This window comes from Fonsecaea monophora (assembly GCF_001642475.1).
Source record: "Fonsecaea monophora strain CBS 269.37 chromosome Unknown Scaff86, whole genome shotgun sequence".
In the NCBI taxonomy this organism is placed as follows: Eukaryota; Fungi; Ascomycota; class Eurotiomycetes; order Chaetothyriales; family Herpotrichiellaceae; genus Fonsecaea; species Fonsecaea monophora.
In genome coordinates, this window is record NW_019174017.1 from 12,934 (window position 1) to 25,285 (window position 12,352).

The window sequence follows — 12,352 nt, forward strand, 5'->3', positions numbered from 1 at the left end:
TGCAGCCGCCGCTGAGATCGGATGATTCCATTTCCACCATCAGATCGTGGAAATTACGCAACGGTTGGTTATTGGCTCAATTGCATCAACAATCAATGCCGCGTTGGATTTTGACAGCAACCTGGAAGAAATTGTCGGTGTTCACCCCTTTGGATGACTTGGCAAAGTAGCATTCTCCTGATATGGCAGAAGTACATGCTAACCACAAAGCCAGCAACGTGGCACTTGCTCACCCTGATCGTGGGCGGGTTGACGAGAGCTGGACAACCGTCACATCAAAGAGGCCCGTCGAGGCTTTCTGGCCCATTCCCAGCGCAACAGACTGGCCAGAATGACCGGCACCGGTCGTTGATCTGCGGGGCGACGGCCTGAAGGGCGCGAAGGGCAGCAGATTTGGCCTTTACGACGCTCAGATATCCTTCAGTCAATTGGCTCCACAAACACGAAGCTGACATCTAATTTGTCTCGGTAACAACTTGGGAAGCTTGGGTCTGGGCAGCTTGACTTTGGCAGCGATAAACCAAGCCCTGACGATCGATTCCTCCCTTTGATCGCGGGATTGTGTCTCCCATATCGACGGACATTGTAGCAAGACGCAACCCCTTCATGCGGGCCGATTCTGCGATAAATGTCCTTTTCGTTCTGCAGGGCTCGAACCAACACGCCACGGTAGTCGAAGTCAGGAACGCTCAAATGAATAGCATAAGAAAAATGGCGCCACAGCAACAGCTCTATCGCTGGCCTCGCGCGCTCTGACGCTAGAGTACTATCTCAACCAATGTCACTCCATCTAGATGACCGCGATGGGCACGGAAAAGAACCTCAAGGCCAGAAGCTCAGATTCTCCCCCAAAGTCCTCCGAATGTATCTGGAAGTTGAGATGGCGACCAACTCAAGTATCGCCCGTGCGCAAAGCGCATTTCCGAAATTCTCCTTCACCCGTCGACAACCGCTTCTTCCTGGCGCTCACTGCTCTTATCGCCTGCGCGTCGAATGTTCCTCGCTCCGAGTTGGCCTTGTGCTACCAGAGACATAAGGATTGAAGGGCCCGACGCGAATGAGAAGCCGCCGTCGTCTTCGGTATACTGTCTCAGTGGCGCCGCATACCACAAACTCACCCCAACCACCAGCAGATTAGAGACTAGGATAACTTACAAGGGAGAAAGAAGTTCAACGATTAAAATTTTACCAGAGCTTACCAAAACGCTTGTCCTTCTGCTGCATCCCTCGATCTAGTCCTCTGTAATCAATCACCTTACGCACCCATCTCACACTAACAATCTATAAGTGGAATGAATGATATGATTAATTAGGTAAGGAAAGATGATCTACCGCAGTGGGAAATTATTCGGCTAACCTTCCTAATAGGGGAGGTTAGGGCCTCATAAATACTCGCTCAGCTGCATTCCACGACCGTCTTCTTTCTCTCCTGTATCATTCCGCAACCATGGTCTATCCACGGGGGTAGGCCTCGGAGGCCACAGCTTCTCGCTGTCGGGCAACTAGTGATCCTGGTGTAAGCCCGCAGGAGCGTCTCAGCCCAGGGGGCACTCTACGTTGGAGACGGTGTACACCCAAGAGCCAGGAGACACTATACGATAGGGGTGGTGTACACTCAAGAGCCAGGAGACACTATACATAGGTGTGGTGTACACTCAAGAGCCAAGAGACACTATACGTTAGGGGCGGTGTACACCTAAGAGTCACAACGCGAACGACCCAGAGTCGGTTCAGCGCGGCCATATCTTGGACTGCCGTTCTGGCCATTGTGTATCGATTGGTCTGTGCCTGGGAGAACAAGAAGCGGGATAAAGCGGGAACAATGGAGGCCTCTGAGCACGCCTACGAGGATGATTTGACTGACAAGAAGGTACGCGTGGTTCGGCGGAGCGAGTTGTCTGACAACACCTCTCTCCTTTGTTTATCTCCTCTTTTTCTCTCTGCCGGACAGATTTTTCGAGCGAAAGTGCTGACCAGCCAGCCCCCTGCATCGAGTCCATAAGATTCGCGTTTCCATCTATGGCAGTTTGGCTTTGACCGGCGAGGGACACATGACGCCGTCGGCACTCCTACTCGTCCTGGAGAGTGCGGACGTGGAGACGGTCGGACGCATTTGATGGTGGCGGACATTGCCAAAGCTATTGACAATCCATCGACAGTGCATAAGGCCCTTTGGCCTCTACAAGCACTTATACCTGGTTAGCATGCACATGCTCACAGCGAGGAGGTGGAAACATGGGAGACATCGAGGCAGAAGGATGGCTGTGCCCCGAAGCAGTCATGGCTGTCTACCCAGTTTTGGCCAAAAATGGTAAATTTTCCACTGGCCAGCACGTTGTACTCATCCAAGATGGCCATTCCCAACGCTGCATTGCAAAAGGTCAGATCGTTCTTCACCAAATCGAACATCTCTACGCACCACTGGCAGTTGCTTCAAGAAGTCGAGACTCAAGCGCTGCTTTCCCAACAAAACATGACTCATTCCAGATGATCGTTTTTTCGCAGGGACTAAGAGTGGTTCCAGAGTGATCTACGTTTACTACTGGTCACCAGAAATCGGCCTCATTACTTGCAGGATTTGGACACCGTCACAGCTTGCCGTGGTGACCTTCGGATCTCCACGGTCAGAGTAAATGCGACCGAGAGCCTTGACTTTAGAGTACTGGACTACGGTATCATCATCATTTGAGCAAGATGGAGGAGGCAGCTGCAGTATCCCAAACATCATACGACCACCCGACGCCGACACGTGTGTATGAAGCCTGATTCGGATCACATGAGTCTTCACATTTGAGGAGCAAACCTCGACAATCCCCCATTGCGTCGTTTGTGGAGCGCTCAACCACAAAGAACAGGGATTGCGTCTGGGCTCCTCTCTCCCCGTCAATACGACAGACGCCTTACAGTTGGTGTTGTTACTCTTGCTGTTGGTGCTGTTGATGTTGGTGCTGTTGGTGTCTAGCATCACTGATACTATCATTCGAGTCATCCACGGGCGAGACGAAACCCTGTAATCGTCGTCCTCGACGGAGGATCCTTCCAGCGCCGCCTGGACTTCAGCTGTAGGATCAAGGAGACCTCACAGTGTTGTAAGTGCCCGACAGGACGAGGGTCTCAGATGGAGTCGCAGCATTCGAGACTGGCTCCAGAACGAGACAGGACTCTCTTGTCTACTTTAATGACATCCATGCCGTTTACGGATTTCTGGACGAGAACAGTGTTCGGAGGCTGATAGCCACGCGCTGGTATGACAACGCCTTGGGATCTCAGATCGCCATATGCCTCCGCTCGTTCGATCCTCGCATCTTTTGAGAGGCGGCTGAAGAACTGGACAAAATTCCCAGGGCGGCTCACTATGCCCCGTCGGCAGTGTACGAACTGCATCGAGCGGGAGTTCTCGACGACGTCAAGGCCCAAGGCATCCATCCCTTTGCGGTGTGCTGGCGCCGTCCTGGTGACACCTTCATCGCGTGCATTCGAAGTCGGTTCGACATAGAATTCCCCATGGTTTGCCTGCCTCTGGATCAGCTCGATGTCCTCCTCCTGCACATTTTCTGGCTCAACCAGATACCGAATGAAGCACAGAAAAGGTCAGATCAGCCCAGATCAGCCCAGATCGAACCAGATCGAACCAGATCAGACCAAGTAAAGAGCTAGAGCTCGAGCCCTGAATTGAGGAAAGAGATTCAAACCAAACCAAACCAAACCATACCAAAAACGAATAGATAGGGACAGACAGAAGCACAAGACTTCCTGCGTGACCGGCTTCGGGAGGCCCAGGCCACCCTTGCTTCTACTAGCCGCATGAAGCGGGCGGACGACACAACGACAAGGATAACGACAACGGCTGCCTCTGCCACCACCACCACAGCAACGACCACTACAGTAACGACCACCAGAACGACCACCAGAACAACGACGATAACAACGACCACCACAACGACCAGCACCAACACCAGCACCAACACCAACAACGGATACCAAAGTTCACTCGCATTCTGTCTACTCGGTCTGGCCAGATCGCAGGCGCCTTCACAGATTGGTATCTACTCGAAAAGTCTCGAGTGGTCAAGATCAGCCAACATGAACAAATCGATCAAGCGACGGCAACAGAGCTGATGGCTCGTTACCATCTCAGGCCTAGAGATTGGTTGCGTTGTAATAGCTCTTCAGAGGTTGTGTCACAGACAGATAGGTACTGTCCCAGTTGCATCGTTGAGCGGACCAAAACTGACCTTGGCTGGTAGTTGAAGTGCTTCGATTGACTGAAAGTCGGCGGGTTTGCGCCCGACATCACCACCCTGAATCTGATTGCCGGAGAACGCCACGGATGGCCATGGCTCAGCACCGCATCCTTCGTACTAGCCAGGACCATGACGGCGCCCAATTACCCTGGCATACTGTATTTGGGCGTTTTTTCGGTACCCAGAGGAGGCGGCTCGAGACAGCATGCTCCCACAATCCGGACAAATATCGTCCTGGAAGGTACGAAAAAGCTAGTCTGGCCAGCCACATCCAGAGAAGGTATCGCAACAATTCCGCCGAGACAATGAGCTTGAAAATGCAGAAAGACATCCCCTGCCCAGCCAACTACCAGATTTCGTTCCGGGTTTGACACCCAAACACTCGCATAGATGTAAGACTCCTTCGTCCGTGTTTCAAGACGGGTCGCTGACAACCATTACGCCAACACGCTCGCCAGCGTCAACCTACCGATCAATTCCCATCATACACACGCGACGGGAGTATCTGATTCGGACCTTGCGGCGACGACGATGTCTTTTGTCGTCAGTTGATTCCTGCTCCGCGCATTTGCTAGATTCGACATCTGCTTCATGAGCCAGCTTGTCATCGAAGACTTCGGTTTCTCCTTGGAAATTGATGTTGCGTCACTGGTTGACCGCGGACCTTGCCGTCTGTACTGGCTTGATTTGGACACTTTGCTGGTATTCGACTCAGACCGAGGCAAGTTTGGATGAGAATTTGACCGATGGGAGCCCCGGAGCCTTTGACCGACCCCCAGAACCGATGTTGGCCTGGACACGGCGGAGTAACCCAAGCAGAAGCAAGGGGGAACCGCCGCGCTCAAGTCTGGTTGCAAGCGCTTCCCTTTCAACAATATCACATACTGTTTACTCTCTTTTCAAAGTGCTTTTCATCTTTCGATCAGTCATGCACTTAGTATGTCATATTGTCTTCGCATTCGAGACTCGGGGAAGAGCATGTCCCCCCACGGCATGTTCCGAGAGCTGTGGGATATTTCGCAAGACCTCATGAGCAAAATGCCTTTGACGGCTGGACGCCGATCCTGTCCAGCGTGTGCTCCAACCTCGAGTACTCGGTGAATAGCTCTGACCAAACCTTCGGCAACATTGAGATGGCAACTGTCTTTTCACGACGACTGGTATTGGCCATGGTGAAAAGACACCGATAGAGGGTTGCAGCCATCTTGAACCCATCAGCGCTAACGAGGGTTCTCGCGTCGCCACTTTCAGACCAGAAAGACTGAACCGCACTCCCAACATATCTGGCGTCGTGTGGAATGTATAGTGCGCCAGGAATGCAATCTCTCTTACATTACCCAACCTCTTCTCGCGAGCGGAATTTCGTACGTGGCAACCTCAAATATTCATCATCTTTCCACGAAACACTCAGCGGAACTGGCCATGTGCGCAGTGGGGATTGTGTCGGCTCTGATCCTGACTTTAGAGCCGATGGAAGAGGGTTTACGCTTCTGCTCAGCGGCAACTTCGACAGCATAAGATGTGGCAGCGTCAAAGTCCTTTCCAAAAAGTGGTGCTTCATCCCGAACATCATCGTTCCATACCGACGGTCCGTGATGGAACTTTGAAAAGGAGCCTCAATGAAAGGTACTCTCGGTACTGAGAAGAAGGACTTTACTGAGCTCTCCCAAGATGGCTCCGCAACGGTGGCATATGCCTGTCCATGAATGAGGCCCATCTTCTGGGATTCCAGTGACCAGTCAACCCCTTTACCTTTATCTCCATCTGGAAAAATGCACGGGGCGTCAACCCAGAGGCATTATATTGTGAGCGCAAGGCAGATGAGTGCGGCGCCTCGAATCGCTCGGGAGAGCCGATCAATCTCGACACCCTTTCGCATCAGCGCATGATTGTCCATGGTTGGAACCAGTCGCTGCGATGGTCCCCAGCGACAGCTCAAGGCGAGATATTCTGTTCGAGTTTTGATGTCGACCGATATGGCTCTCTACTACAAACACTAAACAACTTACCTAGGGCGACTGAATACCTACCGTTCCGGTTGAACCTACCTCGACCGCGACCGTGACCGAGACTTGGGGCGACTAGCTCTCGATTGGTCTTCCATTGGCACGTCTATCAAGCGTTTGGATAATCCCGAGTTCCGATAGACTCCAAAGTGGTCCTTTGCTACCTGGTCAACCTGTCTCAACAAGCATTGCATGCAGCTAGCTACGGGAATGATCATGTTTGCAAGTGTTTAACAATTCTGATATGCGGCGAACATTCTGGTCCGTGAAGGCAAGACGGCTATTGGGCTGAACCCCTTGGATGCCCGCCTTTTCATGCCCCTCACCTTGTCGTCCGGCGCCAGCACCGTGCTGAGGCAGATATCCGCCCAGCATGATACACGGCTCTGCAGAAGAAACCGTTAATGAGGACGAACGTATGGCCGTACAACGAAGAAAACTCATTTTAATTGCTCGGTTACATTAGCCAAGCAGCATATATTTCTGACGACCCGTCTGCATGGTCGAATCAGTTCTACAATACAGTTCCACCGGGATGTTTCTGGCCATCGCTAATCGTCGCGATTTTGGCACCTGTCCTCTTGTATTTACTCGGCCGAATTAGCCCCAATCTCTTCGGCTACGGCCTCGAATCTTGCCACGGACAAGGCCGCTGCAACCGCCCTCAAAGTCAAGGGCAATCAGGCCTTGCGCAACATGACTGGCCCTCTACTATCGACTATTACACCAAGGCGATAGAAAAGTACGACGCAGACCCGTCGTTCCATTGTAACCGAGCGGAGGCCAACATTAAGCTTGAAGCCTACGGCTATGCCATCGCTGACGCTACCAAAGCGATCGAACTCGACATGTCGTAAGTGCACCTCCGTCCAATATGGATGCAAGGTGCACATGGTCGGAGCGCGTTACACTAGAGCGTTTTTACATTCAACTGGACGTCAAATACGAAATTCTGCCGAATCTACTTCGACAACACAAACTGGTAACCATGACAAAACTGTTCCTACAGGGACATACGCCGCAGACGCAGGGGGGTGACTGAAAGAAATACTGAATTGCTACTGAGTCGGCCCAGAACGTCACAGTGAACGCCAGCCACGACAACTCTATCCAGTGAGGTATTCACCGAGTCGATATCCGAAAATCTCCCAGAAGCCTTGATCCAGCATATCCAATGGCATTACCTACGCCAACACTGCTGTGGTCACACGACCGTGGACGAGAACCAAATGCTGCAGAAAGCGAAATTGACCAATGGCATAATCGGACGACATAACGGCCTGCCGCCCTTCTTTACTAGTAGAGTGTTAGCCCAGTTACCTAACCGGAGGGTGAATGTGTGTACTATGGGATCAATAATGATAGATAACTAGCCTATAGATAGAGATGTCAACACTTGAAGAAGACGTATGATCCCTCCTGCTATATACATGCGATAAGCCAGCTGCTTGGCTGGCGGCCTGACTCCTTAGTTAGTGGCCTGAGCTGAGTGTGCAGTGTCATGTGGGTGTTCGTGACGCAGAGCCTGGGTGCGCTCGGTTCGGTCGGCACTCAACAGACAAAGAACGTCTATGGCGCGGGCAAAGTCTTCACGACCGTCTCGACGCCCAAAGTCCCCCTTGTCGAGACCTACACACCGGGCATCGTCGACAAGATCATCGACTACTTTCAAGAAAGATTAGGTCTGATCACAGCCATAACCCAAGCTGTACTTACCGTGAGCAGCAACTATGATCACCTGTGCATTCAGCGAAAAGAAGCAGGCATGCCGATTGACAGTTTTGCAGATCACCAGGGCAACCTCTTTCCACAGCTCGCAAGGCCCCCATCCTGGCGGATATGCACGATCTGCGTACCGTTTTCGAAGCGAAGCTCGTGGTTGTTTTCAGACGACATCACTCGCCATAGGTCATCATCACTCCACAACAACGCCATGACACATTCTATCACGAGACACATTCCATCACGAGACACACATTCCATCACGACCTACAATACATTCCATCCCGACCCATGACACATTCCATCCTGAGATACATTCCAGGGCGAGCCACGACACATTCTATCGCGAGCCACGTACGACGCATTCTATAGCAAGCCACAACACATTCCATAGCGAGCTATGATTCATTCCACCGCGAGATACATTCCACCACGAGATACATTCCACCACGAGATACATTCCACCACGAGATACATTCCATCGCGAGCTATAACACATGATGTTGCGGCTCGTCTTCACGGTGGCCCGCCTACGCATGCACGAAGGGATGCATCGATACACACGCCTGACCGTCGTCCACGTTAGTCAACACCAGTGCAAAAACCTTGAGCGCATGGGCAGCCTCCATAAGCGAAGGAAGACGAGACACATACCATCTCTTCTCGAACTCATGCGGTTGCATCTTTGTGAGTCCTCTGGCCGTGAGATGTGCCTGTTCTAAACCAACAGCAGAATCCACTGGGCATGTCCAAGGGCATGCTTGACAGCTGCTCTCTTTTCCTGCGATCGGCGGAACTCGGTTAAAGTCCGCGCCTGGGCCTCGTCGTCCGTCCTCCACCACCGCACCTTTGCAAAATCTCCGACCGAATTGCTTCCCCTCCACATGCCCTCAAACGCCCGACAACGCCTTGTCTGCGCCCTCGAATTGTCCATTTTAGCCAACCACTATTGGTACACCCAGACTAGGAAACCTAGTGAGGCCCCCCCTCCGTCGAATTGACGGGGAAGACCCCTGCCGGCGGCGACCAAACGCACCGGACCACTGTCTTCCTGGATGCTATCTTCCCGCACGCTATATTGCAGAGCGTTTTGTTGATTCACAACGCGTCGTATGGTTTGAGCTAGGAGGTTGCACAGAGCGCAGTTCCAAGAGCTGAGAAGGAGACACCCCCACGTTGGCTGATGCTGTTAGCCCAGGTTACTCTTCAGGTCTTGCAGGTTGATGCTAGTTCAGCGCTCACACAATCTCCCTGCTTCCAACACTTTGTCTTTTGACCTGGTACCAAGGTCCATTGTTTTTGACTTGAACCTTCAGTTGAAAGAGAAGGAAGGGTTGCTTGGACGAACTCGTTACCACCTTATAATCGATTCTCATCTCCCCGCCTGGCCGGTGAACTCAAGAGGCCCGGCATCCCAAAAAAGCGACGACCTCTACACCATAAGATCCGACTGACCGGTGCGGCCGGGGTCTCGCTACACACCTGGGGCTCCAAGACTCAGCGATATATCACAGTTTGCGAGCGAACACACTTCAAGTTCGGCTGGAAATGCAATGGACAACACTCCCATGCCTCAACAGATCAGTAGCAGTGCCCAAAGTACACCGCTCGTACCACTGCCAGGACGAGATGCCGCAACGGTACATGTCTGGGGAATATTTTCCAAGAACTCTGCTTTGCCATGTCCCGGAGATGGCGGAGACGCTGAGAAATGTACTCCTTTTCGCGTGTGACCAACATAATGTTGAAAGGTGCCCCGGCCTGGCCGTACAAGGAATTTTCCAAGGAGGTGACCAGTTGAAGACGTCTCGCGTCACTTATTGTCTGCCTCTATATGCGCCGCTTGCGTTTTGGAGAGGCGAACCATGTCCAAGCACGGCCACCCTTACCCGAATATCTTAGCCCAAAGGGGCTGGTAACTCTTGACCACCGTCTCCGTGAGGCTGTGAGCATCTCCACCGACAATTCAGCGGGATGATGGCCATCGTGCACATCACTCATGGCATTTGCCGGTCCGCTGGCGACATCGCCCACGCTGCGCCGCCTACTGCTGAGCCGGAGCGCGTCTGCGACGTTTCCCCCCGTATCTGCGCCGTGCTCGTCGCGATCGCGGATTCCAGGAACCGCGCGACCTCCCTGTCCGTGTCGGAGCATTTGTCGCCCTTGGTCCGCAGGTTCGACGTGTCGATGAAACTGATAATATTCTCCTGGAGATCGAGTATCTCTTGATTCCGACAAAGGACTCGCCGGTATACCCCTATAACCCCGAGCTGTGTCCAGTCACCGAAGATTCGGGACCAACATTGGACGGATCAACCGGCGATGCCAAACACCAAGAGGTGTGCAGCATCTGGAACTTTATGTCGACGACCTCGTGCTTCTTGCTCGTATTCAGCTAACCGGTCGCCACGAACTTGGTCCCCTCGTTCAAGAGGGCTCTGGACCAGGCCGAGATCGGCCCCGACGCCGTCAACCAAGCCGGCATTACTGGTGGCGCTGGCGACGAGGAGACCGGGCTCCAGCGTCTGCGTTTCATTCTGGTACAAGGCCTGTCTTTGGTTAAACGATCACATTCACAGAATCTTGTACATTGCATTGACGCCACGAGAATGAAAAATGGTGGCAGCCTGATGAGGAGACGACAAATCATTGTTCATTGTGATCTTCTGGTGGCGTGCCAACAATTAGATCAGACGTGCGGTTCGTACGGCTAACCGCGCACCTCGAAAACTTGCGCCTGAGCAGCGCCTCGTCAACATTACACTCTCCCAACTGATGGGGATATCAGGCATTACTTGACATTTGTTCACCAGATCAACATCACTGGTGCCGATTGACAAATTTCCAGACTCTGTGCTTCGGCCGTCTAGCGGGTAATCCCCTATCGTGACCTGAAACTGGAGCCTCGATATCCCGTCCTAGCCGCCATTTCAACGTGGCCACTGCATCCTCGATCTGTGTGGGAAACCGAAACTGGGATGCCAGGTGGAAGTCGGTCAACAAGGCTTGGGCGCCGACTGCTTTGGCCAGATGGGCAGCCATTTTCCGGGGGCTCTGCGGCGACCCGGCAATGCAACATCCCCCGTGCAGGTACAGAATGACATGACCAGGGTTCGACGTGGACGATTTACACCAGATGGCCGGTCGCACGGTGCCAGGACAGAGAACCTCTTCGTGGGTCAGCAAGGCATCATATCATGAGATCCTGGTACTGCTTTGACGCCTGATCATGTCTGCTTCGGCTCTAGATCAATGCACGATGGAATGTATCTCGCGATGGAATGTGCCATGGCGTTGTTGCGGAGTGATGACTACCTGTGGCGAGTGATATGAAAAATGAAGCTCACGGCACCACTAGGAGCAGCAACACGGGTCCACTGAAGAGCTCCAAAACTGTAGGTGCTCTCATTTGAAGACTGCCATCATTGGACCACGTCATGAATCCTCTGGTGGCTCGAAGTTTCAAGATTGGCTGCCTGGCCTCCAGCTCAGCCCGCCCTCCTCCCACCCAGCTGCCTTGCTCCTAGGGAGCCCTGCCTGAAGGATTGACGCTCGATCGAGATACATTGTCATGACCGGACATACTGGATGAGTGGCTCTTTGACGCGGGTTGTTGGCCAGGCATCAAAATATTTTGCCACCGCGATATCGCCAACATCCCGGTCAACACAGACATTAACTCCCCTCTCAGTCATTCAATATGCCGTCCAATACCTGAAGGTTAAGCACAGCATTCCGATACTGAAAGCTTCCGTGCAGGCAGTAGTAGCGGGTAACATCTACTATTACCGGCCACGATGAGCGCACGCCGGGAACTTAGAGGGATGTGCGGCAATTCTAAATAACAGCAGAGCAACAGCGACGAAATGTTCGAATGCTCAAGGCGAGACCGGTGGTCTACATGCATTCGGTTGGACTCCCTTACCGACGCGCTCATGTATTCCCGACGGATGGTCTGTGACGGACTCAACGATACGTGTCACATTCTTCAATCCTGGGTTGCTCCACTCTCTCATTCACAGTCCGCATCAGAAATTTGACAAATTCCCTGAAATCACTCCAAGCAGAAAGGAATGTCTTGTAGGTCCTTGTCCTTCAAAGTCTTACAATCCTGCTTGTCACCTCTCTTGGTCAAGCGATCACTTCTCTCTTGGTCCGGCCATCACTTTGGCAAGTCTTATGACGAGTCAGAAGTTGACGCAGCGAACCAGAGGCTGGGAGAGTATTTCGTCCGAGACTTGTCAGAAAGGGCCTCTTCAAGATCGGCAAGGTGCGCAGTTTGACGGCTGAGACGACTCAACCCAGAACCCTCCGCCTCCCGCACCCACAGAAGTGGCAGACGGAACCTGTTTCTTCCATGGCGACCGTGCCGGTGCGTAT

The 12,352-nt window shown here is 52.7% G+C and overlaps 2 protein-coding genes across 2 annotated transcripts; one reads left to right on the top strand and one right to left on the bottom strand.

Moving 5' to 3' along the window:
• Positions 1-1,822: 1,822 nt before the first annotated feature.
• On the top strand, positions 1,823-8,267 carry AYO21_09124 (hypothetical protein; the record flags this gene model as incomplete). Its single annotated transcript, XM_022659062.1, has 5 exons — positions 1,823-1,870; positions 3,160-3,290; positions 3,345-3,590; positions 6,855-7,103; positions 7,748-8,267. The coding sequence occupies 5 exons, from the start codon at positions 1,823-1,825 to the stop codon at positions 8,265-8,267; spliced, it is 1,194 nt and encodes a 397-aa protein (XP_022508601.1).
• Positions 8,268-9,969: 1,702 nt separating this feature from the next.
• Positions 9,970-11,014, bottom strand: AYO21_09125 (hypothetical protein; the record flags this gene model as incomplete). The annotated part of the gene is made up of 3 exons (XM_022659063.1): positions 9,970-10,229; positions 10,290-10,497; positions 10,823-11,014. 3 exons carry the CDS (start codon positions 11,012-11,014, stop codon positions 9,970-9,972), a joined length of 660 nt encoding a protein of 219 aa, XP_022508602.1.
• Positions 11,015-12,352: the final 1,338 nt, after the last annotated feature.